General features: G+C 39.2%; 1 protein-coding gene across 1 annotated transcript; it reads left to right on the top strand.

Moving 5' to 3' along the window:
* Positions 1-190: 190 nt before the first annotated feature.
* Positions 191-17,833, top strand: chrnb1l (cholinergic receptor, nicotinic, beta 1 (muscle) like). The gene is made up of 11 exons (XM_080897269.1): positions 191-861; positions 4,741-4,874; positions 6,344-6,388; positions 6,763-6,872; positions 7,228-7,336; positions 7,449-7,596; positions 7,993-8,178; positions 8,755-8,978; positions 10,357-10,535; positions 16,262-16,400; positions 16,550-17,833. Exons 1-11 carry the CDS (start codon positions 762-764, stop codon positions 16,688-16,690), a joined length of 1,515 nt encoding a protein of 504 aa, XP_080753395.1. The 5' UTR covers positions 191-761; the 3' UTR covers positions 16,691-17,833.
* The last annotated feature ends 2,954 nt before the right edge of the window (positions 17,834-20,787 follow it).

The raw sequence follows: 20,787 nt of genomic DNA, 5'->3' as shown, positions 1-20,787 counted from the left end.
TAATGAGCATAATAATTTTTTCATTGTCCACCTTTTCAGAAAACTGCTTAATATTTGAAAACCAATTTAACTCAGGGATATAACAGCCAGATGATACCACACACAGCACAGTGCAATGGGTATGACTGCAACAACCCCTAAGGTGGGAGGCTGAAAATGAATATTTAAAGCCTGAAGGAGGTAGAGAAGATTTGATTTACCAGGGAAGATGAATAGCTGAAGGGATCAAGCAGGCATTAAAAGTTAAGAGAGCCAGAGAAGCCACCTACAGCATGACCCACATCAGCTTTACAGCACCACCAATCATCCTTCGCCTACCGACAACCCCCCAATCAACTTCCCAAAAATATCTCCATTGTCATAACCCACAGCACATAGCCATACCACCCCCTCCACTTCCTCTTACTCCCACACACAATCCCCGCAGTGCTAACCTCAGATTGGTGAGCACCAACAGGTGCCTGCCCCTCAGAGTTCCTAGTACAAGCGCACCCCCCCAGCACATCCATCCAATCAGGTCATGGTTTCACCCAGAGAGTCATGGCCACAAAAGAGACGAAAGGACAGGAGACAGGGTCGTTAGCTGAAGAGCGTGTGCCGTTCGGGGTGTTAACTAGCTGTAACCCAGCTGGAGCAGGGCACTGATTTTCCTGAGCTTTTAGGGGGTGACCATTCATCTTGTATCCAGGTGAAGGTGGGACGTGACTGGCTGTGGCTGCTAGAAGAGCCTTTGGTTGGCTAACAAGAGTCCAGAAGATGATATGATTGCCATTATTGGACAAATGAAGATGTACCTGAGCACTAGCATGAGGATGAATACCTTTCTCTTCGTGTGTGGCTGCTTTTGCCTTACTTTCACTGGTAAGGACGTTTTTAGGAATGCCAGTGTGTGACACTAGTTTTCATGGTTTGAGGATGTTTAAAAATAGATTTTAAGATGAATCATGCTAAGATGATTAAATGTCGCATAATCTGGCCACATAAATCTGGCTAATGAGCATTCCTGGAACTAATAGCAGCATGTTTACTAATAAGTATTTTCAGAAGAGAGACATGATGTTTCTCTTCCATCTAAATCAAAACCTACATAGTGAAATGTTCATTATACTAAAAAACAAACAAAGGAACAACATAAAAAAATGGAAAACTGCCGTTAACTTTTAACTTCAACTAAAAACAAACAACCATGGTTGCTGGTGACCTGCGGTGCAGTGTTCCTATTCGTCTATGTGTCCTAACTGCTAACTATTTCCTGGTGGGATCGAAGGGAATCTGTTTTCATGTGGAGGAATCGAGGCATAATTTGAATCAGACAGCTCCAGTCAAATCAGATAACACACAAGTATCTCACATCCACAACTTCACCCTGTCACTCCAGTTAAATTGCTATTGATTCCATCTCCTGTTTTTTTTCTTGATGTTCTTTTTTTTAATTCCCCCATTTTTGAGTGGGAAAGGCTAGGCGTTAAAATCATGATTAAAATTGATTTAACCAGGTTCAGCTCAAGGTCAGTTTCATTTATATAGTGCCAATTCACAGCAGCAGTTCCCTCAAGGCGCTTCCTATAGTAAGGTAAAGACCCTACAATAACCTTGACCTCCTGACACCATAATGTGAGTGAAAAGCAAAAGAAATAAATGAATGACAAAAAAAAAAAAAAGCTGCACAGGTGAATTCCACCATGATTGTGGCCATTTCTTGACCTTTTGTCACACAGCCAGTGAGAATTTACAGGTATGTTTCATCAGCGATAAAACTGCAGTCCCAGGGGAACAAAGCCTGTATTTTATGTCCTTCCACAGATGTTGTCCACTTGAAAACAAGAGTGGCCTCCTTCTTCTCCTCTGGAACATATAATGAATCACATTAACACATCATTGTTTGTTAATCAGAATCTAATTTTGTCCCTGATGGAGCTGGTATCTCAGCCATCCCTTTGATCCTATTCCCTTACTACATATCAATTACATTAGCTCAGTCACCTTTGCTACCCATCGTACACCACCAGCACCTGCCCTGCCTCTCCTGCGTGTCCCGTCTGTCCTCTGTCTTTGCCACATGCTGTTTAATCGCATATTTGGAAAGAAAGAGTCCCTAATGCTGAGCTTTCTGTGATACATGACTTCTAAGACATTGTCTTTTTAAAACATTATAACTTGACAGAGATTAAATGACAATAATAATAATAATAATAATGTCTAAGTACAATTCTACTGATGCAGTTAATTTACAGTACTGCGCAAACGTTTTGAGCCGCCCCTAATTTCTTTATATTTTTGTTTTCAAGAACCAAACCTATGAAAACTTTATTTTTTACATATCTTCTCCTTTCTAGTGGAAAGTTTAACATGGCTTTATCTGTGTTTCTTTTGGTTTGGTTTGTTTTTTCCCTCAGAACAATTCTTTTGGCATTTAAGAAACTGATGTTGATTAATATTTCTTCATGTTTATCATAATTGTCTCCTCACGGACACAAACTAAGAACAAAACAGCTTTGGGTTGAGCGAAATCTCCTTTATGTGTGTTAATCTGACACATGCATTCATGTCCTGGTTTGAGCTCCAGCATAGGCTGATTTCCAGTTTTCAAATATCCTTTCTTTTCAACAGATGTTGGATACAGTATAACAGTATGACAGTAAATAAATTAAGTTGATTACAAATTTTAATTTATGCCTCGGTTCATTAAGTATACAGTATTTGTAAAACTTGTGTAATGTGTTTGTATGATGACATTATAGATTTCATTACTAATTTAGGTGCCTGGGCACAAGTATACAAGAAGTACACATCATGACATGCATATACAAATCAAGATCCTACATCTTCAGCTTAGATTTGCGTTGACAGTTTTAGACACTTTCTGCAAACTTTACCTGGAGATCTGTGACGGCACAAGTAGAAGGATGGATTTCCTAAAAAGCATAGTTAAAAATATGATTGTCATGGTCCTGGGTCTCTGACCTAGCGTTTGTGCTGCCTACCTGTGGAGTCTATCATGTCTTGTTATGTATGTTCAGTTCTGTCCCTCGCTCTCTTGCCGTCACTCTGTGTCTCCATGTCTTGTCTTGCTCCCTCGTTCCCCAGTTCCCTGTAGTTAGTCAGTCTGAATCTCAGTGTGTGTTTCTCATGCTTCCTGTTTTATTTTGACAGTGTGCTTCATCCTCATGAAGTAAAACTGATGGTTCATGGTTTGCTTCACTCGCCTGTTAGATTATTATCCAGCTGTGTTTCCCAGGTGTTTCCACTCTGCCTTGATTCCCTGTGTTTATCCTGTCTGCATTTCCTTGTGTGTTTTGTCGTGCTCTCCCTCATTCCCTGGCTGTGTGTTCTGCCTGTGTGTTAGTTTGACTCCAAGCATATTCCCGGTTTAAGTTTGTATTCTGTAATTCCAGCAATAAAGTTGTGTTTTGGGGCCTATCCTGCCTTATCTCACACTGCTGTTATGTCTTTTGCCCCTTTATAATCATAAACTTTAGATCTATCACTTTTATTTGCTCATGTAAATCGACCATATCTCACAAATGCAGTATTGATATTCAGAATAATTGTAAATTCTAACTAATAATAATAAGTAGCCTGCTGATACGTGTTTGAGTATGAACAACATAACAGCGCAGCGGTCTGTCCACAATATAGATTAGATGATATTTTTAGCGTAGCTAATCTCAGTGGGAACTGAACCTCAAACCACTGCAGGCCTGACTCAGTGATTCCTGAAGAGCAAACATGCTGTGGTTTGGTGTCAGTGACTCAAATCCACAAATCAACATGTGACTTGCTTGTGTTGAACTTTATCTCACTCACATACACTAAGAATTGTTCAAGCCTTTCGCTTTTTTTTTAGTCAATTAAACCTTACTTCTATAGCACCTTTGAACATGCCAAAAGTATGCAAGTGACTGACAATCTAACAAACGTAAAACTTTTAAGTGGTAATAGATCTAAGGTCAATGTTTTATTTTAATTTGTAATAAAATAGGCTATACAACATTTACATGCATTTATAGACATTATACTAATTCCCAGCTCTGCTGTTTTGTAAGATTCACAGTTGAAACTAGTGGATGAGAGACAGAGCTGTTGGCACACAGAGATCACTTAAACACACACTGACATCATTATTTGAGACTTGTCCAGGTTTGATATGAGGATCTATCACTGTAGTTATGTGACAGAACAGAATGATAACTTTAGAACATAGATGAAAAAGTCCGGTAATCTTCTTCTAATGTAAAGTAAAGAGCTCAGATTTCTGCATCTTCTGCTTGCTAATACTAGAGTAAAACACAAATCTGGAAGACGCAAAAACATGGATGAGGCATTTCTAATTTTCTACAACTATGTAACTGTAGTAGCCTGCACAGTTACTACAGTTGCATAGTTAAATATGAAACAACAGGCCTGATGACGGACTCTTTAAGGGCATTGGTGAGATAACTGCCATCTATGCCACTGCAGAATTTTCATTTGTGACTCCAGTGCCATTTCTTTTTTTGTGATTTCATGTATAAAATGCAAAATTTCACATTGAAAGATCTATTTGTTTTATAGGATCTCTAAGGCCTTGCTGTCTCTCTTTATTTTACCACTTCTTCCCTTCACCAGATTTTCATCCTTCCTTTTTCTTTGTTGCATTTTTGTTCTTAATATCACTGCTGTTCCTTTTGCAGATGTTTTTTTTTTTTTTATCATTTTCTCTTCATTATACTATGTGTCTGCATTCATGCCTTCATGCAGGAGCCTCTGAAACAGAGAGAAGGCTTCATCAGAAGCTATTTGAAAACTACAACATGAAAGTGAGACCAGCTCGTTACTGGGAGGATAAGGTGACGGTGCGGGTGGGGATGACCCTCTCTCAGCTTGTCAGCTTGGTAAATGAACAACATAAACATAAATATTCCCTCAGACATGCAAACAAAATATTCTACATCCTACCAGTTAAGGATTCCGGATAGGGCTGGCTTTATATGTACCAGTTTAAACTAAATTTTTAGCTATTTCAAATCCAAAAATATTACAGCACAATAAATGAAATGCCAAATCCCTTTCTTAATCTGTAACAAGACTATCCAAACTTACTTGGCCCTACGTGATCTCTCAAATGAAGAAATCACTTAAATGGAAACTCTGACAAAATGAAGTAAGCTAAAAGATCTCAAACAGCAGCACAACATGCCAGGATCTAATGAAACCATTGACATACAAAGTCGTTGACATCAAAGCCATTTCTAACTGGTTGACCTAACAAAATTACTCCAAGACCATACTGACAACTCATCAAAGAGATCACAAAAGAACCCAGAACAGTATCTGAAGACCTGCAGGCCTTACTTGTCATATTTAAGTTTAGTGTTCATGTTTCAACAATAGGAAAGTGAATGAGCAAAAATTGGCATCCAGGGAGAGTTCTGAGGAGACAACAACCACTGCTGACCAAAAACAACAACAACAACGACACCACAGGCTCATCTCACATTGTCCTTGAAACATATTTTCTGTAGACTGACGAGACAAAAATGGAACTTTCTGGAAGGTCTGAGTCTAGTTACATCTGTTGTAAGATTAACAGAATTCATGAAAATAATCGTACCAATAGTCAAACATGGTAGTGGTAAAGTGATGGTCCAGGGCTGCTTCAGGGCTTGGATGACTTGCTGTAATTGGTGGAACAATGTCCAATGCTGAAGCATATTTGAGGATAATGATCCAGAATACATCCAAGTCCAACTCTGACTGGCTCAAAGAAAGCAGTCTGAACTTATTTCCAATTAAGATGCTTTTGAAAGACTTTAAACTTGCCATGCATTGTTTGAAAACCCTCTACTGTGGCCAAGTCAAAACAATTCTGCAAAGAAGAGTGGTTTAAATTTCTACACAGTGTTGCGAAAGACTCTTTGCCAGTTATCACAAACGCTTGATTGCTGTTCATGCTGCTGAGGAGGGCATAACCAGTAATTAGATTTAAGGGGCAATTACTTTTCTTTACATAGCACCGGGTAAAACTACAATTTGTATTTATTTTCTTTATCTAATAATATAATTATTTTAATGATTGGAAATATGTAACTGTGAAAAAAAATATGCTAAAGAAAGGAAGGAAACAATTACTTCATAGCATTGTATGCTTCTACACCATGTCTAAAATACATTCGCACTCTATCTTTTACCTAAAATGTAATTTGATTGCTGAGTTTGAATAGAACCAGGATCACACTCATCTGTCTCGATTAGTTTCAATAGAGGAGGTCTGAAAGTAATGGTACTGTCATACACAACAAGATATAGTGGCATCACTAATGTACATACGTCCACCCCTCTCCCTGTTATTATCCCACTGCAGAATGAGAAGAACGGCGAGATGACGACTAACGTGTTCATGAATCTGGTATGAGCATGAAAACATTCATCTTCATTAGTGAGCCTTGCTCTGATGCCTCTCTCCTGTGCTCCTTCGCTCTGCCCTCAAACGGACTTGTCACTTTTCATAACTACAAATTATTTCATGTTTTATCTCTCTTTTTCTCTGACTCACTGTCTCAGTTCACTCCCTCGCCCTCGCTGATTAGATTTCAGGATGGCTGCTCTGTTTGTGACAGTATGTGTGCTTGATTGTGAATGTTTATGTCAGTGGGATTAAATGACTTGCCAAACGCTGGAGAATCAAAGATGGGAATGACAGGGACATCACCTGTTGTCTGTTCGGCTGTTTACTCTTTTTCGTGATTCACTTTGCCTTTCTCCTTTTGTTCATCCCTGCAGGAATGGACAGACTACAGGCTGTCCTGGAACCCAGCTGAATATGACGACATTAATGTTCTGAGAATTCCTCCCAACAAGGTGTGGCGACCTGACATCTACCTCATAAACAAGTGAGTGTCCTGACTGCACTCACACTTACAACATCTTGCATCATGACTAACAGAGTGCCTGCCCTAAAGACGAGGTTGGTCCACCACATTTGGCCAAGACTTAGAATATCTCAAGTAGTGAGTAGTACTATCATGTTTCTTCTTGGATGATTTATAATAAGTTCAATGATCCCCTGACTTCCTGTCAAGATGAACTTTTTAATTTGTCTATTTGGATTATAATCAAACCAATCATAGTATTTGTTTGGACACGCCACATCGTGTCAGATTGATCAGCACCAACATTGGTATTTGTTTGATGCTGTGATAGGATAGATACTTTGCCTCAATAAATGTCACGTTTCTCTTCCTTCAGTAATGACGGCCAGTTTGATGTGGCTCTGTACGTCAACGTCTTGGTTTACAGTGACGGCACTGTTAACTGGCTTCCACCCGCCATCTACCGCAGTTCCTGCTCTATAGAGGTACAGTCTAAGCTCGTTTCCATTGAAACAGTACCAGTGCATAGACGGTTCCTCCTTGGAGCTTTTTTGAGAGTCATCTTCAAAATGATATGTTGACTTTAACAATCTATAGGTGGCGTACTTCCCATTTGACTGGCAAAACTGCAGCATGATTTTCCGCTCGTACACCTATGATTCCTCTGAGGTTGACCTGCAATACTTTCTGGATGATGACGGCAAAGAGATCCAAGAGATTGTAATAGATGAGAACGCTTTCACTGGTTGGTGCACGTAGTGATGCTTTTCAGTATTTGTCCTGTTTTTGTGAACAGGGTGTCGAACTCCAGGCCTCGAGGGCTGGTGTCCTGCAGATTTTAGATCTCCCCCTGGGTCAACACACCTGAATCACATGATGAGTTTATTTCTAGGCCTCTGGAGAAATTCAAGACATGTTGAGGAGGTCATTTAACCATTTGAATCAGCTGTGTTGGATCAAGGACATATCTAAAACCTGCAGGACACCGGCCCTCGAGGCCTGGAGTTTGACACCTGTGCTTTACGTGTTCTGTACGTACATTTTTTTAAGTGGCTTCATTTTTTATTTACCAGACTGTGTCTGATTTAGAATAAATCCTCTTTACATTTAACTTCTTCTCCTTGCGCCTCACCTTGGACAGAGAATGGTGAATGGGCCATTTGTCACAAACCAACAAGAAAGAACGTTAAGGAGGACCTGTATGAGGACATCACCTTCTATCTCATCATAGAGAGGAAGCCTCTTTTCTACATCATCAACATCATTGTGCCCTGTATCCTCACCAGCGTGTTGGCTATATTTGTCTTCTACCTGCCTCCTGGAGCAGGTCAGCACATGTGACATGTTGTGACATTATGACTACACATCATTGCCAAGAGCAAGCATAGGAAGTGAAAAACTGCCTAATCTCATGACAATAAGCATGTGTCTAATTTGAGCTGCTCTGTAAGTCAGGGCGACCTTTAAAGAACTGTATTGATCTACAACACATTGAAGGTGAATGATGGATCACTGTTATTAACTGTCGTTTTGCAGACACATTTCATAATAATGCTTCACTGCCAATGAAAAAACAAACAAAACAGCAGAACATATTCAACGGAAAGCTTCAGGGTTTTTACAAGTGTATAACAAACCTAGCAGGCTGCTCGGCCTAAGATACCACTGACTAAAAGATAGCAGTTTGATATAGTACCTCAGTGTATAACCAGATTAGAGCCAATTGCTAAACCCTGAAATTGATGGAAATCAGCCTGAGTCTGATAAATATCAGCAAGTCTCTTGATAGCAAGTTCCTTAATGTCTTGAATTCTGCTCTTGTTAGTATAACACTGTCTACAGACAAAATGTTTTCTACCTTACTGTCATAATTAATTTGTCAACTTGTCCCTTTTCTTTACAGGAGAGAAAATGACTCTTTCCATTTCCGTCCTCATTGCTCTGACTGTCTTCATGTTGCTGCTGGCTGACAAGGTCCCAGAGACTTCCCTCGGCATCCCAATTATTGTCAACTACGTCATGTTCACTATGATCTTGGTGACCTTCTCTGTCATCCTAAGTGTGGTAGTCCTCAACCTGCATCACCGAACACCCAGCACACACATCATGCCAAGCTGGGTCCGAAAGGTATTTAATAATCATCTAAAATGTTTATGTAAGAATTTGAAATCATGGATCACATATAATTTTTTTTATGAATATACTTAAACTTTGAGGATATCATAAAGGTTACTTTATATGTAATTTAACTGTCCTGTGATGTCAGTTTCTCAGGTGCAGCAATGTGTTTTGTGTTCCTGACCCAGGGCATGTTTAGTTACGGTCTTATAGGTCATGGTTCAATGAGAATATATTTTTACAAAAAAACGTAAATCATTTTTTTAAAAGTACGCTGGAAAGACCTATATATAAAATATAATAGTTTTTCATGACACCAATTATTAAAAAAACCTCTTTAACATTATTATTTTTTTATGGGATAATAATAACTGTCACCGTATCTGTCTCCCATCTGACAGCACTCATTATGAAATGGGAGAAAATACTGAGTCTCCAGAGACGTTGTAGTACACAATATACTGTAGATCATTTCACACCAGAATGGGTCAATTTGACAGCCAACATAACAGGAGGGTTAAGAAGACTTTATTTAGTGTTTATTTTTCTCTAACTGTAAGCTCACATTTACACTGCTGGGCCATCTGTGACTGCCCTAGCCCCGCCCAACCCTAATTTTAGCCAATCAGAATATTTCATTTGTGTTTTTAGAAAATTGTTCTTTCAAGTCTTGCAAACAGACAACAAAAAACAACTTTTCACATTTCCCTCCCAGAAGTAGTACTTTTGTCTTTCTCCCAAAAAATACTGGGTTAATTTTCCTAAATATGATGCCTTAAACTTTAGAGCGTTAATATTATCAAAAAACGCAGAGGGGTGTATAGTGTTAATTTATTATTATACACATGAAATGTGATTGATAATTAATGAATAAAGGTTCATTATGTTTAACTGCATTACCAGAATAGCAGAACAGCAGAATAAGCAGGTGAGAATTTACTAAACCACGTTCCACAGATTCATTAAAAAGGGTTTTGTGCACATTATAATTCTATAATTTGAAAGTATGTAAGCATATGATAAAAATACAAAGGTCAGTATGAAATTTGGTTGGATAGGACATAAAAATGCACCACTTACAGATGGCAAAAATGGATACAATTGAATGAGTGTTGACATTCAAAGTTAACAATCTAATAGCAATTAGCTTCTGAATTTTTGCTGACTCTTATGATTAGGCACTTTGCAAAAGTGTGTTAAATTAAGTAGTTGTTGATTGTAGTTTGTCTGAATTCATTGTTTGAAAAGTGACATTACATGTAAAGCCACAGAGTAAAACAGATACCTTCTATAAAGTTGTAATTTATGCTTGGGTTAAGTTGGGTCAGCTTGAAACAAAAGTACAAACCTCTGTGAAACCACTGAATTCCTCCATTTGATTTTTCAGGTGTTCATACATTTCCTGCCTAAATACATTGGCATGATGAGGCCAAAACCAGAGGAACCCTTTTTGGAAGAGGAATCTTCTGATGACACACCTATTCAAAGCTACAATGGGCGACAGCCGGGAGGAGAGTATTTCATTCGCAAGATCAACCCTGATCTTGTCTTACCTTGGCGAGGCAGGTATGACAAAGAAAAAAAGCAATCTATTAGAGGTGTGACTGTGTCTAAATGAAATTGTATGAGTATCCAAAAATATCTACTTCATTTTCTTCGTATTAATAATTCACAAAAGCTTTGTTCATCTATTTGTAACCTTCCTTGACAATCGCTGAGCCAATATACTTCAAACTTCTTTGGTTTATTGCCAGGAAACAGCAGTTGGCTTGTTGTCATTTTGATTAGCTCCTCTCAGATCTCAGATTTTGTGCAGAAATCATGTGGATACTGCCTGCTCTGGTGTTTGTGGAAGAAGCTTAACTCTAACCCACATATATATAAATGTACAGGTATGGCTGTAAGGCTCTCTCTGAATCAAAATGTACTGACATTGATCCTCAACCTCAACCCCGACTCCATTCTGACAGCAACCAAAACGTACTTTTGGGAAGAATATGAACATATTTTGATGGGTGCCAGTTAGAATTAATATTTTCTGTTTCCCTGAAAACCAACATTTAAGTGAATTGTTTTTAATATAAGTTAAAAAAAAAAAGACATATTGCACCAGAATAGGGTTAGGGTTGAATGCCACAGGTTGAGCAAACAAAAAACATCACAACTATAAAGGTGAAACCTTTCCCCAACCCTAAGCTAAATTCTAACTTTAACTATTAAAACAAGTCTTAACCAGCGAATAGGTCTGTGAATGGTTGTGAAAAAAATGAGCGGGCAGTTTTTTTTTCAAGGCATTAAATAACTAAGAAATAGAAATAAGTGGAGTTTGTGTTATGCACATCAGCAAAGTTGGTAAGACAGACTCCACACAAAGTTTTCCACTAGCAGAAAACTTTTACAAATATTCATTTTTCTTCAGGCAAAAATGTAACATGTTTGATGGGATTAAATGTATTGGTTTATCTCATCAAATAAAGACAGACTGCCAAAAAGTTCTAGCGCCTGTCACGAATATTAAGAACCACAGAGCTGAAGTATTGACCCTGAGGCTAATTCATCCTGATTCAGCCTCCTTCTAAGCTGAGATGTGCAGATCCTGATGGGGAAAGCTATTTCTATTAACATTAATAAAAGCCAGTGTGGGCATGAATCTCCTTTGTAGAGTGTGCCAAAGTGTGAATGTTGGATCTGGTGCCAGATCAGCTATTATAGTAAAGTACACTGTGTGCTGGAGTTGGCAGAGTTATAGCCATCATTGCAGAAGCTCAGAGGATCTGTCAAGGCTGCAACAGTAAACACATCTCCTTGAGCCTTCTGATATCATATCTAATAAGATTGTGTTAAAGGTGTTTTTAAGAATTGAATTGTCGTACTAATTCAGAATGTATTGGATTCTTCAAAGGCATGACTGAAATGCAGAATATATATTCAAATCTCCACAAGTTGGATTATAACATTATAACAATCTCGTTAAAATGACATTAACGCCATAACCGCATTATGCAGCAAATCTCCATTAGCGAGCACCTTGAGACAACTGTTGTTGCGATTTGGCGCTATACAAATGAGTTGAGACTGAGATTCCACAAATCTGGTCTGCTTCTGTAGTCCTGACTGAAACATTATAATACCTATTACCACTGATGAACTGCAGAACGTGCAATGATAATCACTGTCAGATGATGAATTTGAGCAAGTTTTGGTAATTATTTTATGTTTTCTGAAATGCATCAACAATTCAATCCAGATGCTCAGCTTACTGTTTTAATAAAATGACTAGAATGTGCGTGTGCATGTTAAAGCCGTGTCATAATGCAGTTTTAGGGTTGTTCATGTTTTGCTTCATACTGTCATTGGTAGTAGTTAAGAATGGGTGAGATAAGCTACTCAAGATAACCAGAAAGAGTGTAGTTGCTTAGAAACATGATGTCTTTATGTTACCTGCTTCATTCTGGCTAATCAGCTGGTACCTTGCCTCGTGGGTCTTGCCTCATAACCAGCTTCACAGTCCCATGAATGAGATCTTGTGCTGGACAGCTCTCATCCTGTTCCAAAAGCATCACATTCAGCCCCAGCTAAGCCCCACACCCACATCCACAGTCGCCAGCCACTAAGCCTCTGTTTAGGTTTGGCATTAGGGGGTAATCCCACAGAAAGGAGTTCGAGGGACAGTGAAGAATAGATGAGTGGAAGGGAAAGCTGGTGCTGAGTGATAGAGGCATAGGAGGCTTTTGTCATGTTAGATGTGGGAGAGATGGTGGCTGTGCTATCATAGAAATACAGACATGATTCATCTATATGTCTGTTGCCTCATCCGGTTCTGTGAAAAATGAGGCAACACACTGTAACTTGATTTCACTTATCAGTTGACTATCAGACTTGTTGCTTATAAGAATTTTTTTGAATAAGAATTTTGTGGATGTTTGGTGATATGAGACAACTTTATACTATTCCAAACTCTGTGTGCTTGTTATAAAGTGCATACATGTTCAAAAGTTGATTCTGTTCATCTGGACGTAGCGTTTTGTGGGAGAAAAGTTTCGTCACTCATCCAAGTGACATCTTCAGTCTCAGCTGACTGCAGGTTTCCCCAAATCTTATAAACAGCACATTTGCATAATGACTGAAACCAGCCCACTGAAGGAACAATGGGCTGGGAGGTCAGTTCCTTAATCTTAATTATGCAAATTCTCATGACCATTGATCAACAACCACTGATCAATGGCCATGAGTACCATTCACAGAGAGTATACATATGCATACATATATGCATACATGTTCTATTCCCACATCTTGAAGCAAGCATGCAGTTTGGGCAAATTTCTTTTATTTTGTTTTTTATGTTTTTTCCCCTCTAATAAGAGTTAAACTCAATATAGATATATTTACATGATGGTATAGTTACAGTCCCAATGTACAGTACATACATGTGCCTGTGTGTGTTTGTCACAGTGAGGACTCCGTGAATCTGAGGTAATGAATACAAGCTGTGGAATGTGGGTGGCGTGTGGACCACTACTTACCACACACACGCACACACACACACGCACACACACGCACGCACACGCACACGCACACACGCACACACACGGATGCATACACCAGCACCAGCCTTCCTATGGGAGTTGATTCATTTTTACTGTCCTATCCATCTGTTGTCATGCTGTCTTTCTGTAACACGTCCTGCTTCCTTACTGACGCCGTCCTCATTCTGGTGCTAGTTATCGACTCTCACACTGAACAACTATAGACCATATACATAGACTGCAGATATGTAGTGATGGTGCCAGTGTGACAGGTGCACTGTGGTGCCCAGCCAGCCTGTTACATGATATGCATCCATGATATCTACATGTTTTCATATAATGAAGAATGAAAACAATGTGAATCTAGTGGGTGCAAAGAAAAGTTGGAGCACAGCGTAACTGTTCTCAAAAGAAAGGTATGAACTCTCTCCACCATTTTCCATCCCCAAATTTAATAAGTGGGATAAAAGGCATGGATACATCACACTCAAATAGAAATGCTTTATTTAATACAAAGGATGTGCAAAATACAGGTGACAATCTTAATTTTATAGACATAGATAGATTGCATAAATCCCTCAAATTTGTCATTTCATAATCTAGTCTTTTGGTTTAATTATGAAGTTTAGTTTGTTACGAAGCAAGTGAGTTACAGAGCAGAAGAAAGAAGAAAGATCCTGCCTGGGTCTCAGTATAATTTGGTGGTTTGACCCTTATGCCGAATGGCTGTAACAGCGGTTTGACTCTTCCCTGGTCCATTTCCTGCATGTTATTCCGTCTGTCTGTTCGACCGTCCTATCACAAAAATAAAAGAGGCCTAATATAAATATAAAGATTGTGTCAGCACATGTGTTTCGCTTCATGGAACAGCTGTGTGAGACAAAGAATGAAGAAGTCAAATGTTACTGCATCACGTAAACGTTAACCCCTCTGCTTGGAGTTTGCTGCTGTCACTCAGTGTTTAGAGAAGCTGCAGGAAGCCTGCCTGGGTCAAGGACACACAAAGACACATTCTGTATGTTATAAAGAGACAAGACAGATGTGTCTAAACAGAGTCATGCTTTGTTTTAGCAGAGATTAACCACGCTGCACAGTGACTCGTGACATACGCAGCATAAATCTCAGGTTTTGAAACATTTATGAGGTTGTTACTACAGTTTTTAACTTCTCACAGAAGTGTTTTTGTGACAAACTCGAGCGGCAAGATATCCTCCAGGTTAGAAGGTGCTTTCTTTGCAAAACACATTGTTCTTTGTCTTATACAGTAAGAGGGGTTTTGAGTTGAATCTCATATTGTAATTGCTATAATAAATATTAAACCATGCATGGGGTTAGATTAATTATGGATTCTAAATTGGGACACCAGTCAAAAGCACACAACTCCACCTAGGACATGCTGGGCTGACTGGTTGTGTGTTTATTCAATTTATTTTATATTGGAATCAAAATGGTCCAGATTAGTAGTAGCAACTGTTATGATTGTTGAGATCTACACAGAGCCCAGTTGGTAGTCTGTGTATGTTAAATATGTTGAGAGGATGAGGGTTAATGCTTTGTGCTATAATTACCAAATGTTATCACATTAACATGCTAAACGCTTAAGGCTACGTTCACACTGCGTTGATGCGCTTTCGCATGCAGTGTGAACGTAGCCAGCTACGTTCACACTGCAGGCGAAAGCGCATCAAATCAGATTTTTTTGACCCTATGCGACCCATATCCAATCATGGTATGACAGTGTGAACGGCACAAATCCGATATTTTCAAATCCGATCTGGGTCACTTTCGTATGTGGTACTGAATCCGATACATATCCGATGTTTTAGAAAGCGACTGCTGTTTGAACGGTCAAGTCGCATTAAATCCGTCTTTTACGTAACTGACACAAGACAGATGCCAATTATCAGCTCCGGAGAAGCGCCCGAGAAGACATCGCGAACGCTTCCTGGCCATCCCGTGTAGATGTCAGTGAAACTGCTGGGAAGACAACGTTGGAGAAACGTGAACATTTTATTTGTACTGTATAATCTTCAGATTCTGACAGAAATCTGCAACTATCCTTTGAAGCACCGCTCCTCTCTTAAACAGCAGTAAGGATAATTATTAGGCTATTTACATTATTATGTAATGTAATTATTATGTATGCAAAAATTGGAAACGTAAAGTCCGAAGTCTTTATATTAAGGGCCATCAGTCAAACAATACTGTTTGCTTTGGGTCTAAACAGAGCGTGTTGTGTGTGACGTCTTCTTTTGCGCATGCGGGCCGCTTTGAGCGTTCACACTAGAGCACGTTTGCTGTCGCATTTTATTTGTAGTGTGAACGAGCAGACAAAAAAAATCGGATTTGATCAAAAAATCGGAATTGAGCATTAAGACCTGCAGTGTGAACGTAGCCTAAGACAGTGTGAAGGGTCAAAAAAAGCTCTAGCTGCTACACATTAGCGTGTTAGCATTGTCAGTGTGCGCATGTTAGCATAAACTAGCAAACACGAAGGCAACTACGAGCATGACTGCAGACTCTTAGTATTGCTTTTTAAGCTGCATAACATATAGCATATAAAAGCTAGTTAAAGATCTTGAAATGGACATGTGTTTCCTTGAGAAATAAAATGATTATTGTCTCATCTTTCAATAATAAAGTCTTCTAAAGGAGAAGTTCCTGTGGGGGTTATGAGAAAAGGTCCACAAAGTTGCAGTGACTTTACTTTTATTCATTTTTGTTTTTGCATCTTCTTTGCTGACGTTCTCCCTCTCTGTGTTTCAGGTGTGAGAGCACAGTACAGCTCCAGAGAGTCCCCAACACTGACAGTTTCTGTCTGATCCTCCCTCCCAATCTGAAGTCAGCCATCGCTGCTGTGACATACATGGCCGAGCAGCTGAAGAAGCAGGACACGGATGACTCGGTGAGTGTCAAGCAGCTTGTTATTCACTCTGCCTACAGTTCCTGAGTACAGATTGTTCCAGACATGCCCTAGCGATGTTCTTGTGTCATTACCTACTTATGGTACATTGCTGACTCAGTTTTGTGTCTGCGTGTGTGCGTTCTCTGCAGCTGACAGGAGACTGGCAGTTCATCGCCCTGGTGGTGGACCGTCTCTTCTTGTGGTTGTTTGTCATCATCACCACCCTGGGAACTCTGGCTATGTTCCTGGATGCCAGTTTCAATTACACACCTGACAACCCCTTCCCATAGTGGATTCCATATGCACAGCAGCTGGAGTTTGATTCATTGTTGCCACTTTACTTCTACTTCTTGTTGGTGCTTTCCGAGATCCCCGGATCTAACTTTCCATAATATCTATTCCATAGGTGTGTAGTCAGCCTCTGAAATGCTTTGTAATTAACTTAACAAGTAGAAGCATGCCTGTGATTTCATACCACAGAAATCGTGTAAAACAGTGATTTCTCTAAATGATCCAAATAACTATATAACAATGTGTGATAGTTTTTTTCATTTTTTTTAGTCTAACACTTGAAATACTTGTTTGTTTGGTTTTTGTAACACTCATGTTTAATGTAATTTGAAATACAGTAGTTAGCTTTTGACTCTGTTGCCCTTTGACATGTATCTGTGGTCAGATTCTGGGACTGTAATGTTGAACTTTTAGCAGTAGAGGGCAGTGACATAATGTTCAAAGATAGAGTCACTGCTGAGGAAAGAAAGGTATTTTTAAAGAGGCGTGTTTTTGCTTATGCCTTTGCATGTATAATTTAAGAATATTTAATTTTTAACTACAACTAAATATTAAGATATATATGTGCTCTGTACTTATGAATGGTGCAAACTATGCTTTTAACACAGTGCAATTTTCCTAAAACCCAAATAAGTACATTTGACTCTGTAGTGTTTAAATCATTTATCTAGCATTAATGATAATTTTTGTATTTTTTATTTACCTTAACCAGAAATGTATGACTAATTTATATTGGTGAAGAGAAAGAGTATGTCACTTTAATACTTTTAATATTCTAAAGGTTCATAAGACTAGATAAAGAAGGAAAACATATTTATAGAAAATATAGAATGCTCAGTTTATTATGTTCTCTGTGGAAGGAAGGGAGGAAGGGTTAGATGCAAAGAGTTTAACTATTTTAGCATATTTCTTTAGCCCTAATCCGAATCACTGGGGTCCATACACCCCAAACCCTACAGGAATATTTTCGTAATATCTCACACGTGTTTTTTTTTCTATCATTCCGATTTTTATGATTTTGTCAGTGCTGTGAAATCATTGTTTTCTATTCCTGCTTTGCTTAGTGCTTTTTACAAATACAAATGTTTTGAGGTGCCAGGGGACCCCAGTTGAAAGCACCCAATTCCACCTCTGCAGTTTTAATAAACGGAAGTATTTGTTTACTTAATATTTGTCATGGGCTCTAAATTAACACACCGTGTCCAGGGGACTAGGTGCACACTGACAGTCGTTTTTAAAAAAAGAAAGACTTCATTGCTGACTTCATTACCTGGATGGGAAGTGGGAGACAATGCTGGATCTACTGTACCTGTGAGAGCTGCAGCATGCCTCAGTCATACCACACATGAAAAGGAGAGCAGATACTGCTACATTGCATGTTTACTCTGAGCAGCAATGACCTTTCTAGGAGTTAGGAAACCTCCACCTGCTGACTGACAAGTACGCTGTTGGAAGATCTAGTTAACCAAAGAGTTTCCTTTGCCCCTGATTCACAGACAGGAAGGTTGAAACTATTTGCTCCTTTTTTCATTGCTAGCATAGCATGCGGAAAATACTACAACTGCCCATTCCGTCTGGCTAGCTTTAGTCTAATTAGATTGTTTCTTGTCCCTTTACAGCCACAGAAAATAAAAACTCTGTTCATAATATTTGCAGACAAATGATGTGGTTCCGTTGGCTTTGTCAAGTCATGACTTCTAGCTTGCACTGGGGCAGTAGGCGAGGGTTAGGAGTTTGGTCGTTTGGGACTCAGAGTAGAGTAAAGCCACTTCTACTCCACATAGAAAGGAGCCAGTTGAGGTGGTATGGCCATCTGCACAGGATGCCTCCTGGGTGAGATGTTTTGGCCATGTCCCAGGAGGTGGTGAGACAGCTCCAGGACAGACCCAGGACCAAGATTACATATGTGCGCTGCCTGGTGTTTATTTTGCTAATTTCTGTGGTTATTTCAGTTATTTTATATTGGGGTCAAAATTACCTCGACTGGTTCATCATATAAATCACAAACATATTTAAAATGACAGAAAACCACAGAAGTGGTAACATTGCCTGATAAAAAGCTGCAAGTTGCATTAAATATATTTTCATTTTGCATAATGGGCAAAACTAATGACATTAGTTGCATTATCAATGATGCTTTGGGAAGAAATAAGTTTTGCTTTTGTTATTATTTTGCTTCTCACAGCAAACGCCCCCATGGACCCCACACATACATACATATATATGACAGATGGATGAGGGTTAAACCAACAACTAATGATTATTGTTGAGATAATGTTAGTTAAGCAGTTTTCCAATGCATGTCTCCTTAGAAACGTCCTACTAATTCAGTTTTGGACAGATTGTTTGATAATCAAGTTTTAGTTACTTTCAAGTTGAACTACTGTAATCATATTCAATAAGAATGTGCCTTTAAAAAAACCTTTTAAAACTGAGACTCATCTCCACAGTCAACAAGACATATTCTGTAAAGGAATAAAGTGAAGTGTAGAGGCTATAAACATGACTTGAGTATAGAGTTAGTTCCACTTTAACAGGAGAGTTTGCTCAGTCCACAGTCCCAACTCAGCATAGCTTTTTTTTGTTGTTGTACTGTTGCCAATATGACCTCAACTAAAAATATGTTAGAGTCGGTTTTAAATTCATGGTCGTGCTGACTAAGATTTGGCAGTTGAGAAGGTTTTAGCCTGTTGGATTCAGTTTTAGTATCAGAATGCCCTTCAGTTAACTTCTCCTGAAATTTGTTGTAGTATATTTGTAGTAATAAAATAAAGGCAAAACCACTGGAAACACAGCTTACAGTTTTCATATAGCAGTGTGTACTTTTAGAAAATCAGCACATTCTGGATCTTGCAAGTACAGTTTAAAGACAAACTAATCTAGCTTTCTAATCATTCAATTGTCATTCATTGTCAAGAACTTTTCAAAACTTTAGTGCACACATTACACAGTTAACAGTGACCACGTATGTGTTCTACCTAAAATGCACAGGAGAGATATAAAACTGAGAAAAGGATGCCCCTCTTCTTCAAATCCTCCTGCTGATAAGGCTCTGTACATCCTGCAGATAACTGTCTGAAAATGTTTCTGTTAAGAATGCAGCTCCTAAGAGAAAACAGTGTCTCTTTCATGTCGTGCTACCTACAAGGGAAGACAAAATAGAAGTCCACAAGACCAAGAACACAATCTATTTGTCCTGTCCTGCTGTTGCACAAAAGCCGAGACTTCTTGTATAAGGAAACTGAAGGTGGAGAAGAGAGGGGACATGTAGAGACAGGCGCCATCCCCTCATTTATGCACTGAGAGCCTTTCAGGGAAAAGCTGTGGGCCCACTGTGTTTTATTGCTAATGCCTCAGTGACTTCCAAGGGCACTTAGAGTTTAATCATGGGATTTGCACTCCACTTGCTCACTTCAGACCCAAGCAAGGCCTCAGTAACAGGAGGGAGGGCCCCTGAGAGAATGTTGTTAGTGCCCCTTGTTGGTCTGATTTAGCTGTTTTCTTCTTCACCTCCTATTGAGCTTTGAGCAACGGCTAAACCGGCAAGACGAATGTGTATTTACGCTTTTAAAAAAAGAAAGTAGTAAAAGAGAAAGGAGGAGATAGAGAAGAGGGGTGGAAAGAGCAATGTTCTTCCTTTTATTTTTTGTTCTTTGCAGTCCAAGACCTGGGTGGAAAAGCAGCCAAGAGGACATCATATAAATCAGGTTACCAGTAGCAACAGCACTGCTAGTGCTGAGCCCCTAACCGTCTTCCCGCTCATCTTCCTCTTCCACGTATCACCCAGCGCTCACCTTTTCAGATGTTTGTCTTCCACCCCTAAAAACCTCCTGCCTCATCCTCCTCCTCCTCATCAGCTTCTACTGTATAGAAGAGAGAAACAGAGAGATTCTTTATGTGTTCATTCCTCCCCAGCAACAGTGAAGCATTTGGTGGTCTTAACAGCAGAGCCCTGAGGCCAGGATACAGTAGAGAAGAAAAGAGTTATGAGGTGGTTTAAAGTGGGCAGAAAGGGCGAGAACGTGACAAAATGTAAAGTTCAGAGGAAGGCCGAGTAAGGGGGGTAACAGAGCTGCGAGAGCAATCTGAAAAGCCT

This window comes from Rhamphochromis sp. 'chilingali' (genome assembly GCF_963969265.1).
Source record: "Rhamphochromis sp. 'chilingali' genome assembly, chromosome: 1".
Classification (NCBI taxonomy): Eukaryota; Metazoa; Chordata; class Actinopteri; order Cichliformes; family Cichlidae; genus Rhamphochromis; species Rhamphochromis sp. 'chilingali'.
The sequence above is the reverse complement of the archived record's forward strand: the minus strand, read 5'-3'. Positions and strand labels throughout refer to the sequence as shown.

Excerpts from the sequence above, each read along its gene's own strand:
- chrnb1l (XM_080897269.1), top strand. The coding sequence starts at position 762 with ATGATTGCCATTATTGGACAAATGAAGATGTACCTGAGCACTAGCATG. Across the intron at positions 8,179-8,754 it reads CTACCTGCCTCCTGGAGCAG|GAGAGAAAATGACTCTTTCC; the intron begins GTCAGCACATGT and ends TTTTCTTTACAG. Across the intron at positions 10,536-16,261 it reads GTCTTACCTTGGCGAGGCAG|GTGTGAGAGCACAGTACAGC; the intron begins GTATGACAAAGA and ends TCTGTGTTTCAG.